This window comes from Amphiprion ocellaris, chromosome 11 (genome assembly GCF_022539595.1).
Source record: "Amphiprion ocellaris isolate individual 3 ecotype Okinawa chromosome 11, ASM2253959v1, whole genome shotgun sequence".
Lineage (NCBI taxonomy): Eukaryota > Metazoa > Chordata > Actinopteri > Pomacentridae > Amphiprion > Amphiprion ocellaris.
In genome coordinates this window covers 12,736,413-12,755,848 of record NC_072776.1, presented here as the reverse complement: position 1 = coordinate 12,755,848, position 19,436 = coordinate 12,736,413, and the positions used below count along the sequence as shown (strand labels likewise).

Here is a 19,436-nt window from a genome sequence, read left to right as displayed (position 1 = left end):
CTAGAAAACCATCGTAACAAAATGCATTTTGTAACATAAATGTTAGACGTCCTTGTTGTAGTAATTAAAGAATGTTACAGTCACATTGCAGCAGAATGAAAAAAAAACATTAGGAAGTAAAAGGTCATAGTCACCCTACTGAGTAGAAAACTGAAAACACACTTTAAGTCCTCAGTGGAATATTACAGAGATTTTTCATAGGGATTCTTGGGCAACACTGTGGGTGCTACACACGTATTATTGATGCCAATTCTTCAAAAAACAGTTTTTTGTTGGAACAGAAGAAGAGATTTATAAGAAACATAACAGTTTCCACTACTCTCACATTGAATCCAGTCTAAATTACCCAAACAGAAGATATTTTTTTTATTCTTTATGTGGCTGCAGGATGAAATCCCCAGGAGGGTAAAATACAACAAAACATAGCCTGTCTTTTACTTTTCATCACTGTCATATAGAAACAGCAGTGTGTAAGTGCGTATTAAAATATTTCAGCCATGTTTGACAGCAGCACATTAATACAGAAATTTCTTTATCGTCTATGACCTTACGTTGCTCCTCATCTCTCACCCTTCCTGAGACAGAAGGGACAAAGGCACAGAGGTTCACATTCCTTTTTCCAACAAATGGAAGTGGATCACCACCTAATCAAAGGCTGCCATTCTTCTAATAAAAAGCCTGGTGGTGGTGGAGGGTCAAAGCTCCTTTAACAGGCGACGGCAGATATGACTGTTAGAGGGCTTTGTGGCAAAGCAGTGCTGTGTGGGCTACCCAATGTGACACCATTCTTTCCTAGGCTTCATTCAGGAGGCAAAAAAGAAACGCACAATGATGAGAAGTGTACAAGAAGTGTCACTCTGTGTGGTGCGAGCACAAAAACACGGAAAGAGAAGAGAAATAACAAAATCTAATGCGTCCCATTTCTAGCCCAGTCTCTCTCTGTGCCTCGCTCGACCCCTTGTAAACATTCTGATATACTGTGAACTCACATATCAGCTCCACACTGGGACACCACTGTCAGTTCCTATCCAATAAACAGTGGGTGCTCCTGTGAGATAAAGGGTGCCGCCACCAAACTATTCTTCATTCATTCAATTTTTTCCCCCATCAACCTTTTGAGGCAGCCTTCAAATTAGGAAAGAAGATGCTGCTGAAAGCTGTTTAAACAGGGTCATTTAAGGAGTTTATGTGCACTGAAGTGATTACACTTACTGAGAAACACTCCACACACACACATTTCCATTCAACAAATGACTGCACTCACAAAATATATGAATATTCATCAAGACGGATAGAATTTTGGGATGTGGCCATATGGTTCAGGATCGGCAGCTGTATGCATTCCCAAACTCCCCCAGCCTCAGTGTATAGCTGCAGTCAAATGAAGAGGAGAGTGCAGTGCAGGGACTCATTGGGGCACACTCAGCATATTGCAGACATGTACCCTGCTGTCATCTGAAAACCTATTAACTCCAGTTTAGCTGAGGAAGTAGGAGAGAATCTAAGATTTTCAGCAACAAACGAAAAAAAAATTTATCAAGGGGGTGCAACAAAAGGTGGCTGGAAAAACAAAAACAACAAATGGTGATGCATTTTACATAATTTTATTCTTATGACTCATTAAGGGAGACACAAGCTGTCATCGAAGAACCTTATGAAAAAGCAATTGTGCAAGTGTGAGCGTGCATGTGTGCTCATTTTTGCATCTTTTCCCACTCATGCAACCCCCTGGCGAAATAGCGAGCACACAAAAGCGATCCAAATATGAGCAGGCGACTCGTTCGCGCGCAAAAGCGCACATGTATTTCATCACTGCGCCTCTCCTTGCCTTTTACAGACAGAACTTAATCCGCGTTTATGTCAAATTCTCACACTGATATTTGTATAATCCGCTCCTCTCGTGTTTGTCTGCGGCTCCCTTTTGTGTTCCCTTTAAGTTCCAAATGCATTAACACGACTCGGAGCTCCATCAGTGGATGCAGTTTAATGCTGTATGTATGAAAATGAATTAGCACCTGGATTCTCCCACACACACAAGCGTGTGAGGTAGCCTTGTTCTGATGACATAAATGTGTTTTGCTTTTTTTCCTTCCATGCAGCTTGTTTCAACAGTCGCTGTAAACCACCCTTCAACTTCTTCACGCGGACATTTAAGACTAAATATCACAATTTAGCCTAAGACAAGTAGAATAAATGGAGAGAGGGAGTAAGGGAGGGGGAACTAACGTTCCTCCTACTCTCCTTTAACAGGTGAAACAACCGCAACCAAAAGCTTGCTCTTTTTTTTTTTTTTTTTAAAACAACGAAAGCTGTGAATATTTATTTTGTCTGTGCGTAACAGGCAGCGATATGAGCGTAAAACAACAGGGGGATCCATTCCTACCATGAACCTTTTAACCTGCATCCAACCTTTTCATTCAATCACGCTTTCTCTTTCGAGAACTATACGTGGAAACAGTTATGGGCCTCTGCGTTGATCTTGTGATAAAGGCCATAGAGTTTTAAAAAATTAAAAATAAAATCCTGATTTTCTCCCTTCAAAACAAACGCTGCCAATGGAACTAAGATTGAAAAAGTTTCATTCTTTACAAAACAGCGAAATACAATGAGACAGAACAAGCAGCAATACGTGATCAAAGGGAAACAGAAATTGTCACGCAATGAAAACAGTTGAGATTATCTCTCATCCATTGCAGATTAACTGGCTTTAATAATAAACTGAGATTTTTATCCTATTTTCTAACACCAGTGACATCCAACAACCACTTTTTCACGCGCAAAGAGGCAAATTGCGCTCCATATATTGCAAGTCCATGTAGCTCCAATACAAAAGGATTTTAGCCGCAGTCCCAACTAATGATGATGATGCGATAGTTTTGTTTTGTCTATTCCGTTTCTCTGTCCACCACACAAACACATCCAAGAGTGCACCTACAGCGCACCTCACTGTGCGTAAAGAGCGCCCCTGCACTATACAAACAGTACTGCCGGTGTCAGCGTCAAAGTCCTGCGCGCTGCAATGCTGTTCGTCAAACTGAGGTCCACAGGATCCCCGAGGGGGGTTCACTAGAAGATGAGGAATAATGTAATTTCACGGTAATCCGCTTTGCTTTTATCCCGCGTACAGAATGCATATGGATGCATGTTCACTACTGTTGGCACCATTTTCAAAGGTGACAGAGGAGTTAGGAGTTGCACACAGATCAATACTAAAACACAACAACGATACACTGTCCCCGCACTAGTCCCTGCAGGACTTTTAACTGAAAATGTTTGAGCAGGAGCTTGTCTTTTGATCGGTTTTGATAGTTGCGGAGCGTAAAGCTGATAAATACAACCTGCTGTTCTACCAGCGGGATGAATAAAAAAAGAGATAGCCGTGAAATTACAGCCTATTATCACGACCATCGTTGTCCTTGTAAGGATACATTTGACTGAGAGGAGAGAGAAAGAAGAGTTTGGAAGTAACTTTTGGAACAGTTACGCATTAGACAACCTGTCTATCCACTGGAGCGAGGACAAGAGCACAGTAACCCGTTGTAAAGCGAGCCTGTCACTCCTCCGTGTTTTTCTAGCTCCACTCTGTGTAAAGCACACGTGTGATGGACATCAAATGCTCTTTCTCTCCAAATTCAACAGTGCCGCTCTGTGCAAGAAGAAGACGGAGCAAGTGGCTCGCTTGGATTCATTTGGCTTAACAGACGCACTGCCACTCGCCATCTGCTCAAACCAACACCTGTGCTTCAGAGTAACAGGGATCTGTACGTCATCCCATTTTCGGGAGTGTTTTGGCTGTTGCTTTTTGACGTTTCTCCAACATTAGAATAAGAGGCTCGAGGTGAAAATGACAACAGTATGTGCAGGTTGCATCTGTCAAACATGAGACAGTCGTGCTACGTGCGTAAAAAAAAAAGAAGAAGCACGATATGGATAGAAAAGTGGTGCGCACTGACCAGCTCCACGGACACACACAGAACTGCGCACCAGGGAGCAGGCATGTTGGCATTCACTCACCTGATTGTGAAGAGCTGAACCCAAACACGAGGCAAGTCAGGAGAAAGCCGAAGCAACACAGGGCAGTCGTTGGTTTCATTGTTGTGCTTAGCAAGTATCTCCTTTAAATTCACATGTCCAGCAGCGTATCCTTCTTTGAAGCAGCCAGAAAGGGTGAATTGTTTGGCGTTTGACGCCTCGTCAGCGTGCCGAGTTTTGGGGACTTTTGTCGCTTTTGACTAAGTTTACAGTTTGTCCGACCGCCCTTCACCTCGCCTCTCTGCGCCTTCGGGCCCAAACGTGTGACAGACGTGGACGCAGAAAGAGACGAATATTAGTTTCCAACGCACGCACTGAAAAGCTTGTCTAAATAGTGTAAAGCGGTACTCATGCCATTACTCCCCGACTTGGATACAGTATGCAGCTGCAGACTCGCATTCTTCAGACACACCTCCGAGTTCCTGGACTCCTCCTACGTGCGCTCTGATTGGCGCAGGTGCCCGACGATCACTCCAAAGCCCGCCAGCCACAACTTAATGCGCAACGCCATTGGTCCTCTCAAGATGCCAAAACCCTCTGAATTTGTGCGTCGAATCTGCTGCACCTGTCACATTGAACACAGCTGAGATAAATTCTGCCAGAAGGATTTATAGGTGTAATGAGTAAAATAGAGCCGAATCCCACTTCCATGCGGCTTCCTGTGCGCTTTTGGAAGATCTTATCCGGATTCGATAAGTTTCATTCTGGAATCGTTGATTTAATACTGAACTGTCAGCACTGTATTTGCTGGTGAAAGTGATGCACATAGAATAGATTTCATTGTCAGGTTATTTGTGGATTGAATTGTTATTTTTGCTTGAGCTTCTGGGACATAAAATATTTCTTCCCCTTGTCTAAATTTCATTTTACAAGGCTGTGATACAACATAAGGATGTTAGGCAAATAAAGGAAGATATTTTGGCAGCCAAATTATAACTCAATTGATTTTTTTGTTCTTCATGCTGCATCTTAAGCAACGATTTCTATTTTTCCCTCAGTTATCAGGCCACATTACTGTTGAAGGCAATATCTCTCCATATCCAGGATAATCACTCCCCCACCCAGGGATGGCTCAGTGTAAATGATACGAATAAAAGTCAAACAGAACGTTTAGATAGTGATATTATTGTGCTCACTGAGCTATTTGTAATAGTTTGAAAGCAGTGACTTTGCAGTGACAGAAAAAATAACCAAGATAATGGGGGTACAGGAAACAATGTGATGAAAGGTTATTACTTTCACCAGCTGCTGCCTACTTTTGCACTTTAAGAGAGGGGTGAACGCCTCCTGGAGTTCCAATATGTCCACACATCTGGACAGAAATCCTGCACTCTGACTGTCCCCCACCCTAAGTTCCCTTGACACCCACATACACACGCAGAAAAGTGTAATCGAAGTCTGAAAAAGGCCAGAAATGTGCAACACTGCTTGTGTTAGGCTTGGTTTAATCCGTATAAGCAAAGTAACAAAGTGCAATGAACTTTTACTGTTGCATATTCATCAGATTCATTTTGCTTTGCGTAGTTAAATTGTATATTCCTGGATAAATAAAGTTTAAATGCACGTAGTGTACCTGCAAAAGGGTGAAATAATTGTATTTCCCCTTCAAATATGCATAATGAATGTTAGCCTTGATTTAAGTTGAGACACAAAAGGCTCCTATGATACTAGATTTAATATTTAAGGCACCCTAACAGGCACTATCAACTGCAACTAAGTTCTCACCATATGGAGCCTTAAAAGGGATAAAAGTATTGTGTTTATGCTCTTCTGAAAGTGAGCGGTTGTTAGCTTTATTATGACTGCAGGAGGCGGTTTACCTTCTTTTTTAAATTTTCCGTTACATCAAAGTCCTGTATATGCCCGAGCAATAATCCACTCAAGCCCGTAAACATCCTTCTTTTAGCTATAGGCAGGTCACTGCTCCCCAGAGATCATTCAGGGCTTTTGTTTGCTCTAATAGGGAGGTATACTGCTCACACACACACACACACACACACACACAGGCACACACACACACACACACACACACACACACAACCACTGCCTGGCCTGGTGCTGTTTCTGAAACTGGAGCACTGAGCAGAACTTCCCTGATCCAAGTGTACCCAACACTTTTTGGAAAATGGGATGCAGTCACTCTCGGCTTTCACTTTGAAGAAAGTCAAAAGGCTCTGTTGTGTTTTCTTTTTTTTTTTTTTTAGCCTGGCTGCAAAATGAATAGTGCACTGAACTGTGAGGGGCACTTCTTGAACCTCTGCTGCAGTGGTGACCCTTCGCCAGTGGGGGGCAGCCCATTTCTCACCACCCAGGTCATAGGAACAGCGGAGCGACACAGTGGGAGGTGGGCGATTCAAGCTGTCACCAACTAGTTTCCTGACTCACTGTTTGACATTGGCTTCCTATCAAACGGAAGCTTTATTAAATATTCCTCAGCAGAAATGAGCTTTTAATATCACTGACACCGCAAATTTATTAAGAAATATGGAAAAATGAGATCTGGCAGCGTGAGATGAGGAGAGGCTTCCCTCTAAATATGCCCCAAATGGCTGCCGTTTATCATTTCTAATACCAAAAATGCAATTTAGCAACGTTGTGTATTTTCATTATACATTACGCTTTAAGAGGCACCTTCTGACGGTATCAACCTAATGTTGTCAATTAGGTAATTTATTCCAGGGATTATAAGAGGGAAGGAGACGAGGTTTCATGTGTTCTTCTAGGCGTTCCCCAGTGCCTGCTGTACAGCTAATCTAATACATAACCCCCTGATTTGTTTAATGGATGAGACTTTGCTGCTGCAAGAGGCACGCCAATAAAAGCTGGGCCCTCCAGAGGCTATTGTGCCTCATAATGATGCCAGACACACAATGTGAGAGTTATGAAGCAATTTTTTATCATGCGGCACATTGTTTTGCTCTGTTGGTGCCGTGCAAGTAAAGGCAATCTCTCCCTGCAGCACAGCACTTCTCCCCCACACTTAGATAAACCTTCAGTATGATAAACTGCCCCAGCCACATGTTGCAGAGATGAAGGAAGTTGAGGACTCATATATGTGTCTTGTACTGGTGACTTCCCAGTAAGACAGCTGAGGATTTTCATTAACAATTTGGTCATTTTGTTATTAGATCTTATTCTACTTTTACATTAGATGTGGCTGATCCTGAAATATAACGCTCTAAAGCAACTCCAAATCTCAGCAAAAATGTATGTTGACTGTAGAAAAGTTCAACTGCTCCTTGGAGAGGCATCACATGGCTATGTAGAAAATGAAAAGCATGTACTTAGATGTGGTTCAAAGCTCTTACTGACCTCGGTCTCTCTCTGCTTGTGGTAAAATGACCTTCAAATACCATGTTAAGAGAAGGACTTCTAATAGATCAAATGAAGTCTTACCAGTACACATGTGAAAGCCGGCATTCAGCACTAAATTGTTTCTATTTTTTTTTTTTTTTTTTTTTGAGCGAGACAAAAGTAACAGTTAAGTCATTAGCTGTGCCTCTATCTTCCCTAAACAATGAGGGAGAAAGAAGATGAATACTTCTTTCAAAGGGGAAAAAAAATCACCCATTTCTTAGATGCCAGTGCTACAAAAACTTAAAAGCATTTGTTATTGTCAAAACAGAAATGGTTTGTTGAATAGATAATGCTGAAGTTGTCTTCGGAAGGCAACGAAAGAGCTAAAAGACTATCACAACACCTCAGAGTATGTTAGACTCCGTGCACAGCACTGGAATACCAAATCAATATCTGTATGGCTGCATGTAATCGCTGTGAACACTGATAACTGCAGTTCAATAAAAACACAAATGTGACACCCAAACTAGGTCTGTGTTTTTTCCCCCTCTCTTTGTTTCATTAACAATGCAAATGTGTAAACTGTGTATTTATAGAAGTATTAATCATTTTGGATCAGATGTGGGTTTTGGACAGAATCTCATTCCATAATGACAAGGACAAACAGCAATAATGAGAATTTTCAAGCGTAGATTGCCATTGATTCTATCTGTCAGTTGACATCTCAGGCTGCAGGCTGTTCTCAAGTCATACAAGACAGTGGATAGATAAAGAGAGATGACACATCATTTGACATGTTGACTGATAAAAATTCAATCAGCAACCACCTTCCCGCTCCTTCGTGTGATTATTCATTGTTAATGAACACTTTTTGGCAAAGATGAAGTCTTATCAAAACTACCATTTAAACATCAGGAATCAACATGTATTAATGATATAGTAACTGAGGTCTGTATGGAATTTTAAACCATTTTACCCTCTTTAATGTATAGGATAATACTCATGTGCATTGTTTTGTCTTTTCAGCATGGCGTGGGTGTTATAATGTGTCACAATCTGCTGTTCTTCTGGTCATTTTGTGTGCTTAAAGCAAACACTGATGTATTTGTTGTTGTTTTTTTTTTTTTTTTGTTTTGTTTTTTTACCTAAACCTTGGTTTCTTTTGTTGCTCTCATCAGCTGCTCGTCCCACAGCACCATTTAAATTTCCTCTCTTTTGACCACATTGTTCCTTTTCAGCACCAAAATACAAAACATGTGAAGTAATCCCATAGCTAAGAGAGCTAAATAGTGAACCTAATATCAGTCCACAAGTTTTATTAGAAAAAAAATATAAACTAAAAATGCTTCAAGTGTAAATTGAAGTTGTTCTGAGTTTTATAAATATCAGTACTTGCAGGTCCATTGTTTTGTTTCTTTTGTTGCTTGTTTTTTGTTCATTTTTAACTTATACAGTGGAATATAGAGTCTAGAAAGCCTTCTGCTTTTGTTACAGCAGACATTATGCAACAGAAATAAATATAATCTGCTTTTATGGTATTTCTTACATGCCTACGAAAATAACAAGACAAAAAAATGGCACGTCCATTTACTTTTTTTCATATTTTAATGTAATTTCAGTTAATTAATGTATCAGTTTTACTTAACCCTGCTAATCTATATGTGTGTGTGTGTGTGTGTGTGTGTGTGTGTGTGTGTGTGCACACTGTTGCTTACTATTTGCATCAGCTTTCAGTGCATAACTACCATAATATATGTAAGATCAGTAATCATATGCAAACCAGGAAATATTGCATAACAGGAATTAAATGGGGATATCTGTAAGTGGTCTGAATTGTCATGGGTGAGTCAGGAAGCTTGGAGCTTCGTGATTCACATCAGAAGGTAAGTTTCTCACTGAAGAACTCAAAATGCCCATCAGAGGAGATGGAGCAAACAGCACAAAGGTTATTCAAGTTATTATACATAGTAGTTTTAATTCAATCAATCTATCTATCCAAAACAATATGTAAATAGAATAAAAAATGCCCAAAAAAGGAAGTCATAAACTGTACATTAGATAGATTAAATATGTAAACAAATAGAGAAATCAGTAAATAAAATTAGTTCTAAGAAGAGTGCTAAATAAAAGCTATCAAATCAATCAAAAGCCTGACTAAAATCTGAACTATAATTTTGTCTGCTGATGACAGATAATTCCATTATCGGGAGCCACAATTATGTGATTTATGTCCCTCACAGGACAGACATGAAATCTTCATGTGATAACATTCTGTCATACCAATCAACAAGTTAAATGTTGACAGACTCCTGCACTGTCACTATTATTGTGTACACAACTTCTACACAAGCAACATTTACAAGAATAAAAAGCTATTTGCAGCAGTTTACATGTGCAAACATTTCACGAATAAAACTTGAGCTAAGGAAATCTGAAGCTGAGATTACTGACCTGACATCAGTGATATATTAAAACAGACAAAAAATTCTCAGCATCTTTATTCAAACTGCCGAAGGAACACTTTAGAGCAATGGGTTCTATTAGTGTAATTCCTAGTATAAGACAGCTGAGCCGGTATTGAGTGACTCAGTATTAAAAAGGACACTAAAGCTAAAAAATGACATCCAGAATGCCTGTATGGAAGAGAAATTTCACTGTGTTTACATCAGTGTAGTAGTCCAGCTAAGAATAAATCATAAAAAGTGCCTGGGCCTGACACTGGGTGTCATTTATTCACACAGTCTCTCTCCTGAGAAAGAAGAGGCATCAGGGATTATTTGGCTTTGTAGGAGTCCTGGGTACACACATATAAAGTGAAAAATACAACACAACAGAGACATTCCTCTCACTATGCATGTTTTACACTTATTGCTGTTCCCTTTCGCATTTTTTCCTGTCATCCAACTCATATGGTGGCTAAAGCGTCAACTGAAACTCTGACTGGCTCTGCATGAACCTGACTCAGTGAGCAATAAGCAGCGTTAGCGTATTACACACACATGATTACGTGGCCATTTCCTCAGTGAATGAGTCTCATCAGAAGTCACTGAAGAAGCCACTGAGTGTGTAATTGTTTCCCATTAGGGGAAATGTTGACTGCCATCGAGTCGCATCTCACTGCGGAGTTTGCTGACGAATGCTCACTGTCCACTGAGTGAAGCGGCCTAATTTTGCTGTGGGTTGTGATGGAATTACTCAAAACCCCAAAAACCACCAGATTAGTTTTAGGATGAGGGTGATGCGTCATGTTTTTTTCTTTCTTTTTTTTTTTTGTGCATTGCAGGGCAAGAGTTCAGATGTCTGTTGATTCACTAAAGTGACACCAGACTTTAAACATTATTATCAGTCATATCAATGCCCATAGCGCTAATGTCTCTGCAGCTTAGATGACGACTTTGCAGTGTGATGCAGTGTGTGGCTGTTATGCCTTTCTGTTTTTATGTGATGCTTATGCTGCGTACACTGCCCTTATTTGTACTGGAATATATTGTGTGCACATTTGCGTTCACACCTCTATTCTGTCACGCTGTCTTTTCTCCATCTGCAGTATCACACGTACACACACACACACACACACACACACACACACACACACACACACATACTGTGAAGCCTGAACCGCAGCAATGAATAATTGTGTTCATGTGCCCTTGTGAAGGTGTTGTAAATTGGATCGCTTACACTGCAAATTACAGGCCGGTCAAAAGTTCAAATGAGGCCAACCATGTCAAGTGAGACCTGAGGATGAGGCAGAGAGACGACTTTTCTCAAGTTATTAATGCTGCCTGAGATGAGCTTTGCCTCTGCACTATTAGGATGGGTTAGGTAGAAGGAATGAGCATAGCAGTTGGGAGGTTCTCTTTATAATGCTGCCATCTACAGGATAGGAATGAAACTACCATCATTAATGACCAGTGTGGGCGTTGTAGTGCACTCTTGAAGCAGGATGCATAGTAATTGCAACAATGCAAAGGACCTCTGATGGACTCTGAAGTTTTGACGTCTGTTAAAAGGAAAACTGAAGTAAAAGGGAGAAGAAAGAAAGCACTCTGTGAAAATAGAGTTTGCTAATATTAAAATGTTTACTTCAATTAGCTTACCAACAAAGGATGCAGCATTACCTTCACTTTAAGTCTGTTTAGAAAGTCTCTACTCATTCCAAGCTGTGATTTGTATGGGGCTGCTTGTACAGATTTACACTGAGAGGAGACTTGCAACACCAACATAAGCCCGTCTGTAATAATAACTATTATTATTTTCTTAAGATGCCTGTTTCCAGACAAGTATCTTGCAGCACCAGTTGTTTATTATAGTGTTTCAGGCAGTTTACTTTTCTGTTGCCAAATATTACTCATGCAAAAAGCCCCTCGGCAGCATCAGATAAGTTCAATAACTCAGTGTGAATTATTATTCCACTTTCGAAAGTTTTATTATGCAAATTCTGTGTTGGCACACAATGGGCTAACAGTTCAGTTTTGCAAATTAAACACTATTCCAGCTATGTCTCTTTTAGTTGTTGGTTACTCTGAAGTACTGTAATCCTGAGTTTGCACAGGGCCAGAGTAGAACAGCTGTCCACCTTGAACCTATTCACGTGGTATTATGAAGCTCTCAATGCCTATGTGAGACAAAGGGAGGCTTTCTTGAATGCTGTATAAACACTTCCCTGATGCTGATTCTAATAACCACTGCAGACGGTGTATGTGATTAGCTGTTCACTCGTTTGCTTGTACAGGCGAACTACAGAAAAGATAAGCAAGACAAGTATGGATGTGGCAGTGGATGTATTAAAACGGAGGTCATATATGTACAGAACTTAGCTTTTTGTGCTGCATCATTGTGAGTGTGGGAGAGGATTGTTTCTGTAACTACTGGACCCCACAGAAAGCTAAAAAACAGAGAAAAAAACATTAATTCAAATATATATTTTCAAGATTAACAGAATATACGCCGAACAGTCACAATATTAAACTCACTGACAGGTGAAGTGAAAAAAATCCCTTTACAATGCAATGTTGCACTGTGAAACCTCATCTGGATGTTACACTGACACAACCAAGCAGCATGAGAGGGACCTAAACAGTTTTAGTTATGTGACTTAAATGCTGTGACTGATATGTGCATATTTTTATTTAATTTAGCAAGAAAAAAATAGGTTCTTGATTGTATTCAAGAACAGATAAGATGGCAGGCTGCTGTCGTTGGGCTCCGTTATTCATTTTTGATAGCAGTTAGTCACCACCGGATGGCAGTAAGAGAAAGCATCACAGTAGTAGTGGCTGTCCAAGGGCACAGATACTGCAAAAACCATAAAGACATGAAGGCATATGTTGTAGAAAATCTTCATATATGTATGTGTGACAGTGCACGTCATGAAGTGTGCTTTTTGTTTGGGTGGGTTTATACAGAGACAAAATTGGCACCAAGAAACTGTCCCAAAAAGAAATCCAAAGCTCTCAGAAATCTCTTCAGACCAGCAAATTCCAAGAGAAGTCTATTCCAGGTACGAAGGATTGATCACAAGGACAGTAGGTGAAAAGCAGAATTCTCTTCTGCAAGCCACAAACTCAGTATCACTTTCACATTTTGTGTGGAAAAATACTTTTATTTCAAAAATTAAAAAAAGAACTTAGGGCTTAAACTGATTGTTTCCAAGAAAGAAATTAAAGAAAAGAAGTATACCTGTTAGAACATAATGTACACATTTTGACCAAATATATCGTAGGAGAATACACGTCTACTCATGTGAGATGGCTCCATAAGGAAACACTATTACAGTACATGTTATTATAAAATTATTGAATGAACAAGATGTAGCAGAGAACTGATTCACGTCATGTTTTCTGATGTTAGTCTGTTCAGGATTTTTTTGTACATTCTAGTTTCAAAAGGGGACTGATTGCCAAACCTGTCTGACAAACAGTAAAATATGACTTACAACCTGTTTTCACTGTCACACTGCTTTTTAGTGGCTGGCCTGAGGAAACAATTAATATGTTCTATAAATCACATAACTGTCACCATAAAATCCTTTTACTTCATGAAGCCAGTGTAGTTTTAAAGCTTAATAAATGCTAGTGATGTAAAATGCAGGAGAAGTGTACACATGAATACGACATAAATTACTAATGTGTTGCATTTTTGTTTCACTCAGGCCTTGCAGTCCCATCGCCAGTGAGAGAATTATCCCGGCCTCAGAAAATGGTGATAATGAGAGCCACGCATTAGTGTTCAAGGTTTACCTCGGTTCACCTCAGTGAGGGATGACAGGTAAATAAGTGGATTTGACTGATACAGTAGCAATGATGGGAATGTAGACATTTATGGCATAACATGATGACAGTTGAACCAATTAAAAACAAAAACAAACAAAACAGGACTGCATTTGTGGGTGACTCAAATGAAAAGAAAGAAACAAACAAACAAACAAAGAAGCAACCAAATAAATACGTGTCATAATTATCTAGACATTATGGACACTTTCCCCCATTTTTTAACATTAATTCTTTACTCCACAAATAATAAAACAAATTGTGTCTCCGTGTCTTTGCAGGATTTGTTCTACAAAAGGCTCAGTCAGGTAGACATGGACATTGCTTGGATGTGTGTCGGTTTTTCCATCAGCATCTCCTTCACTCTTCTTTTGACCCAAGACCCTGCAACCACAAGAAAAGCACCGACATTTGAAAAACAAAAGGTGTGAAGTGTGCCAAAAGTACTTGCACCAACTATTGTTGATTCTCCTTCTCCCGTTTCCCTGAGCATCTAGGCAAATGTGTTAAATGCTGATTGGCAGAGAATAGCAAGCGGTTTCTGTACTCTATGAACAGCAATTAATCAACAGCAAGAACTAGTCTAATTGAATTATTTGATTAATGGTGTTATTTCAAAACCTTCGACTTTTTCTGTTGCTGGTTTTAACTTGTCATGCTCTTAAAAAATACACAACTTTATAAAAAATTAAGTCACCACGTTTTTTTAAAATTTTTACTTTTTTTTTTATACATATCATAATTGCAAGATCAACAGTGTGAAATGACAGCATTTCAGTTTGAGTAACAGCGTTGTCCCAGCCTTCTTCTGAGAAGTACAGTAAAGTCAGTCCTCTCAGATTTTCTGACAACTCAGCCGTCATCATTGTACAGAAACAACTGTGTGACCTATTGTGTTGATACCTTACAGACAGCAAAATACGCGTTGACTAGTTGACTAGAAAGTGGAACACAAAGGTGCCATAATTCAAATTCTGATTTCAGTTTGAGTATCGCTGCTCTGTCAGAACCCCTTCATTGCAAACATAATGCATTATAAAGACAACTGAAGTGTTATTCTGGCACAGGGCCTGCAGTTTGGAGTGATAGCGATTGATGATAAAGTGCAGAAAAATACAGGGAGGAGCTGACATACTGTGTCTCCCCAGCCCACACTGAGTGAATGTGATGCAAATGGAATAACATCAAGGGCTGACATTTTATTTTTGCACTTTGGTTTACAGTATGTGTGGTTGCCCTTTAAATCACTTGTGATAATTTTGAACATGACTCCTTCTCTCGACCCCTTTTAGGTCCCACACCCAAAAAACTGCTAATACACTCTGTAGCAGAGGAGCCGGCTTGTCGCAGCCAGACCAAAAACTGATGAAAAAAATATTTACAGTCCAAGCCAGTCTATTTTTGGAAATGGCAGCGAACACATGTGTTTCTCAGTCCATGGCTGACATTCAGATGAGGCTGAATATAGCCCTGATCTGATGAAACTTCCTTCTCTTTATTTGTCTGTGTGAAAATAAGAAGGTTTTGTGATCACATTTATTTCCTGTTTTCAGTTCAGCTCATTGCAGCTGTGTATCCATTTCTGTCAAGCCACCGGTGTCTACATCCTCACATCCCAGTTTCCTACACAAAACCTGTCTGCTACATGGCAATCCTCAAACTGTATCTCACTTCCCAGTGTGTTCTTTCAGCGTTCAGGCTGATCAGCAGGTGTGCAGTGCTCTAGAAAAACCCCACTTTCTCTCTCTCTGTCACGTTCTCTACCTTCCTGTGTCAGATGCATTCCCTCTCACTCTCTGCCTCTCTCTCTCAGTTTCTCTATTATTGTTTCTGCCTCTTTCCCACTCTCTGCCTTCCCAACATGCATCTGATGTCTATGCTGATGCCACTTTACAATCTCGCCCTTTTCTGCCTTTTGCTCTCTCCTCAACTACTTTGCTCCTCTTCTGACTTTTCCGTTGTTTAACCGTACAGATCGGAAGGAAAGTGGAAGTTCCCCCACAGTCCTACTTCCTCCCCACATGAATTTGCGACCTCGCTCTTTTAAGCGCTCAGACCACAAACCAGCCCAACATTACCCAGAGGCCTTTGCAGTGACAAACCAGCATGATATCTGCACAGGGTGTCAAAATGTTGGCCTCAAAAATCTAAACTAGCAGCTTTATTTCCAGCTAACTGCGAAGACAGACATAATTTGCATAGAAAGTTTGTGAAAGTTCATATATATGACCTATTTGCACACAGTAGAAAGAGCCACAGAAGCACAGAAAACCATCCACTCCGGTGCAAAGCCCAGCACCAGTACTGTCAAGAGATACTACGTAAAGCTCGATAGCACCACCCCTTCCACCACCCCATCTTCCACTGTTTCGACAGTGACATTACACCAGTCCGTCACTAAATTGCGATAACCTTTTCCCAACGTCTCACATTACAACAAATCTAAGCAGCAAAATCACTAAACAGAACTACTGTATGTGATACCGGATTTCTACACTGCTTCAACGAGCCCGACTAACTTCTAAAATATGGGTGTGTAACAGAAACTAACTAGGCGTGTGGGTTGTTGTCGTATGTGTGTGTGTGTGTGTGTGCGTGCATATCTTAGCTGCCGTGTGTGAAGGTTTAAGGGCCTGTCCAAACATCCACCACTACCTGGCAGGAAAAACAGGAATAGGACTTGTCACTAGGTGATTGCACAACCGTGCTGAGGATTCACACTTGGCTAAAAAAGATCTGGAAGTGCTGCCTGCTGGGTAACTTGAAACCCAGAGGACAGGCTGCGCTCCTCGTGGCTCAGACAAAACCGACATTTATTCTGAAGTGTACCAAAAAAAAAATAATCCAAGAATTCGAGGTGTCATTTTTAATTCAAATAGCATCTGTCATTATGGATCTATCTGTGCCAAATGCTTATACTTTTCATTATCTTACACTAGATTTTTAGTACTGTGAGGACATGAATGGTCTTTCTGCTAATGTGGGAATCAATCACATTAGACCCTTCCAAAAATCACGCCTCCACAGAGTCATATTTATTCACAGCAAACTTTTCTGTGTGGGTTACTCGTGGCTGACTGCTTGTCCAGTGCCATTCTGAGGTGTGTTTTTGGATTAATGTCAGTGTGCAAAGTGTGTCTGTGTATGTAGGTGTGGATGGCAATGCTTCTGCCATCTCCATACAAGATTTATTGTCTAACAGGACCTGCAGACGAAGTGGAATGAGCAGTGGAAGTCTTGGAATCAGAGTCACGTAGCTGTTTCAGCCATGTGTCCAAAGACTCTGCTTGAATTCTGCTGCGAAAGGGGTTATAGAGTATCTGTATAATACTTAACACTCACCTGTCATTCCAACAGAAGCCCTCAGGTTACACAAACACACAGTGATTCTCGTTCAAGAGGTTCAATATACATCCTGAGTAGAATATCAGTAGCAAAAACCTCTCCTGTCTTTTCAAGCTCCAACTGCAAGTAAGATGGTGGAAACACATTCAGTTCACTGCAATGCTCACAGCTACAAATGCTGTTGTTTTGCTGTTTTGATCAAGATTTCATTGAAATACATCCATCAGTCTACACAGCTGCATGACACCAATGGCTTCATGTCTCATCATCTTTACCGGGGGTTCAAACACATGACAAATTTCAAAAGTTCATTTTCCAGATCATAGACTCTGATATTGTTTAATCCAATATGTTTTTTGTGCAATTCTGTTATAGTCTTCTATCTATTTGTGAGTTTGTCGGCAGAAAATAAAATCCAGCGTTTTTATACTACTCTGCCTCTGTAAGCTTTTCATGTTCACCTGGTGCAAGTCTGTGCTCGTGCACAGATCAGGAGCAAAGGGAGGAGGCAGTGGGAGCAAGAAGGATGACAAATCTGGCACAAGATAACTATCTAAATGTGCAAATTGGATAAAAATAAGACTTTAGACTATTTAGCTTATGTTATTGTAGTAGGTTGATGATATGTCACATTTTTTTAATGATAGAGGTTGATTTTTTTTTCAATGACGTAAAGATTTAACCATCAGCACAAGTAAAATAATTTAAAGTTTTTTTCTTAAAAAAAAAAAAAAAAAAAAAAAAACAGTGGCTGGTGCAACAACCAAGTAAAATTGCCTGTTTACAATTTTCTCTTTTCTTCTGAATGCTGATGACACTCCAGCAAAACTCTCAGTTATGACAGAACACATCAGCTTCAGTTTCTTTTTTCAGAAAACTAAAAATTGCTTGGCATTCCTCCAAAAGAAAAATCGCCATTGCCTACATGTTACATTATACTTACTAAAGTGTAAATAAGGCACAAAATGACAACATTAATCCTTTCTTTACATAGCTCTTAATGCTGTCTTATTTACGGAATTATTTTTTCTTTAATACGTCTGAAAAAAAGCATTCCTGCGAGAAGAGCAGCACACAGCGAGGGCAGGTGTATCACCCCTGTGCTTAAAGTATGACTCACACTGAGGTATGATCTAGATGGGAACAAACAATCAACTGACAGCAGGTAAATAGGGGAATCTGAAGATGAAAAGATACAGTTTGGGGTCTGTTCAGGCTTTACACTTCTCAGTTTTGCTACCGCCTTCAGGCAGCTTTGATTTTGTGTGTGTTTGTTGCGCGAATAAGTGCGAGTGTGTGTGTGCAATATACAGATTAAAGAAGTAAGGGGGTGAGGAAGACTGCTCTGACATTTAGAGGCTTCAACAGGCTCTGGCGCCCACCTGTTCATAGACAAAGACTGTAGTGGAACAAACACCAGTCATTACCCTGCAAACTAAGGCAAGCCTCTGAGGCTGTACAGTATGCTGCGGCGGGTCTGAGTGCACACTTCGTTTTTTGAAATTATTCTTTAGTTTAGAGAGGAAACAATATGTTTAACACCCACATCCTCAAATGTACTTGCACTAATAATTAACCATGGCCAACCAAATGGTGCCATTTTGTTTGATTTATTGATTTTTTTTTGCACCTTTAAGAACTAAATAGCAATGAATTGCATAGTATTTCATGTTTTCTGAAAAGTTACTGAAAAGTTAAAGTTCTTAAGTTTTCTTGACGACAACAATTTGCAGTAAATTAGTTACAGTAATAATGAAATTCTTTGCACATTTAAAGTATTAAAGAAATGTATTGCTGGCTCTATGTGTCAGTGGCAGTGGTTCACATGACTGATTGCTATCAGACCTTACATAAAATGAACACTATCTTGCTCTAGCACCAGACTGTCACACTCAGTGTAATTCTGCACTTCACAATCAGGGCAAAATTGTCTTTTATACATTGTTGTAATTATCTTTTTCTTTTGCTGATTTATGTATAGGGAATTAGCCTATTAGGTCTTACATGACTAATTCACGGAAGTCCATATAATTCACATAAATTGCATGTCATTTTTCTAACATGTAGGCCTTTTTTTTAATTTCAAAGAGTCATTCATTAAGCTGAACAGTAGATAGACAGTGTTAAAAAAAAAACATTAATCTTGCTCCACGGACAGTACATTGTTCTGTAAAATTAATCATAATTTCATACCATACTTTCTGATGACCGTTTTGTATTTTCAAACAAAATACACTGGGGTGAAATCTCAAACAAATTCTGTAGGTCTACAGACTTAAAAATTCCACCTGTTAATCAGATCACCGCTTGATTCTTGTTTGGGGATTTCAGTTTCACACTGAAAACTACTGGGATGACGTAACTGAAATTCTACTGGGGTGACTGCACTCAAAATGTCAATAAGCAAAAAATCAAATCCAAACAGTGGCAGTGAAAAGCATGAAAAAATAGAAAAAAGTCTCTTTTCTAGACCAGTTGCATCATCTTAGA

The 19,436-nt window shown here is 39.8% G+C and overlaps 1 protein-coding gene across 3 annotated transcripts in view; it reads right to left on the bottom strand.

Moving 5' to 3' along the window:
- The window catches only part of LOC111574054 (receptor tyrosine-protein kinase erbB-4-like), a 316,603-nt gene extending 312,182 nt beyond the window's left edge, over positions 1-4,421 (bottom strand). For all 3 annotated transcript variants that reach the window (XM_055015213.1, XM_055015214.1, XM_055015215.1), the window contains exon 1: positions 4,015-4,421. In XM_055015213.1, the coding sequence (XP_054871188.1) occupies positions 4,015-4,093 (79 nt within the window). In that variant the 5' untranslated portion in view covers positions 4,094-4,421. The remainder of the gene's footprint in view (positions 1-4,014) is intronic.
- Between the last annotated feature and the right edge of the window lie 15,015 nt (positions 4,422-19,436).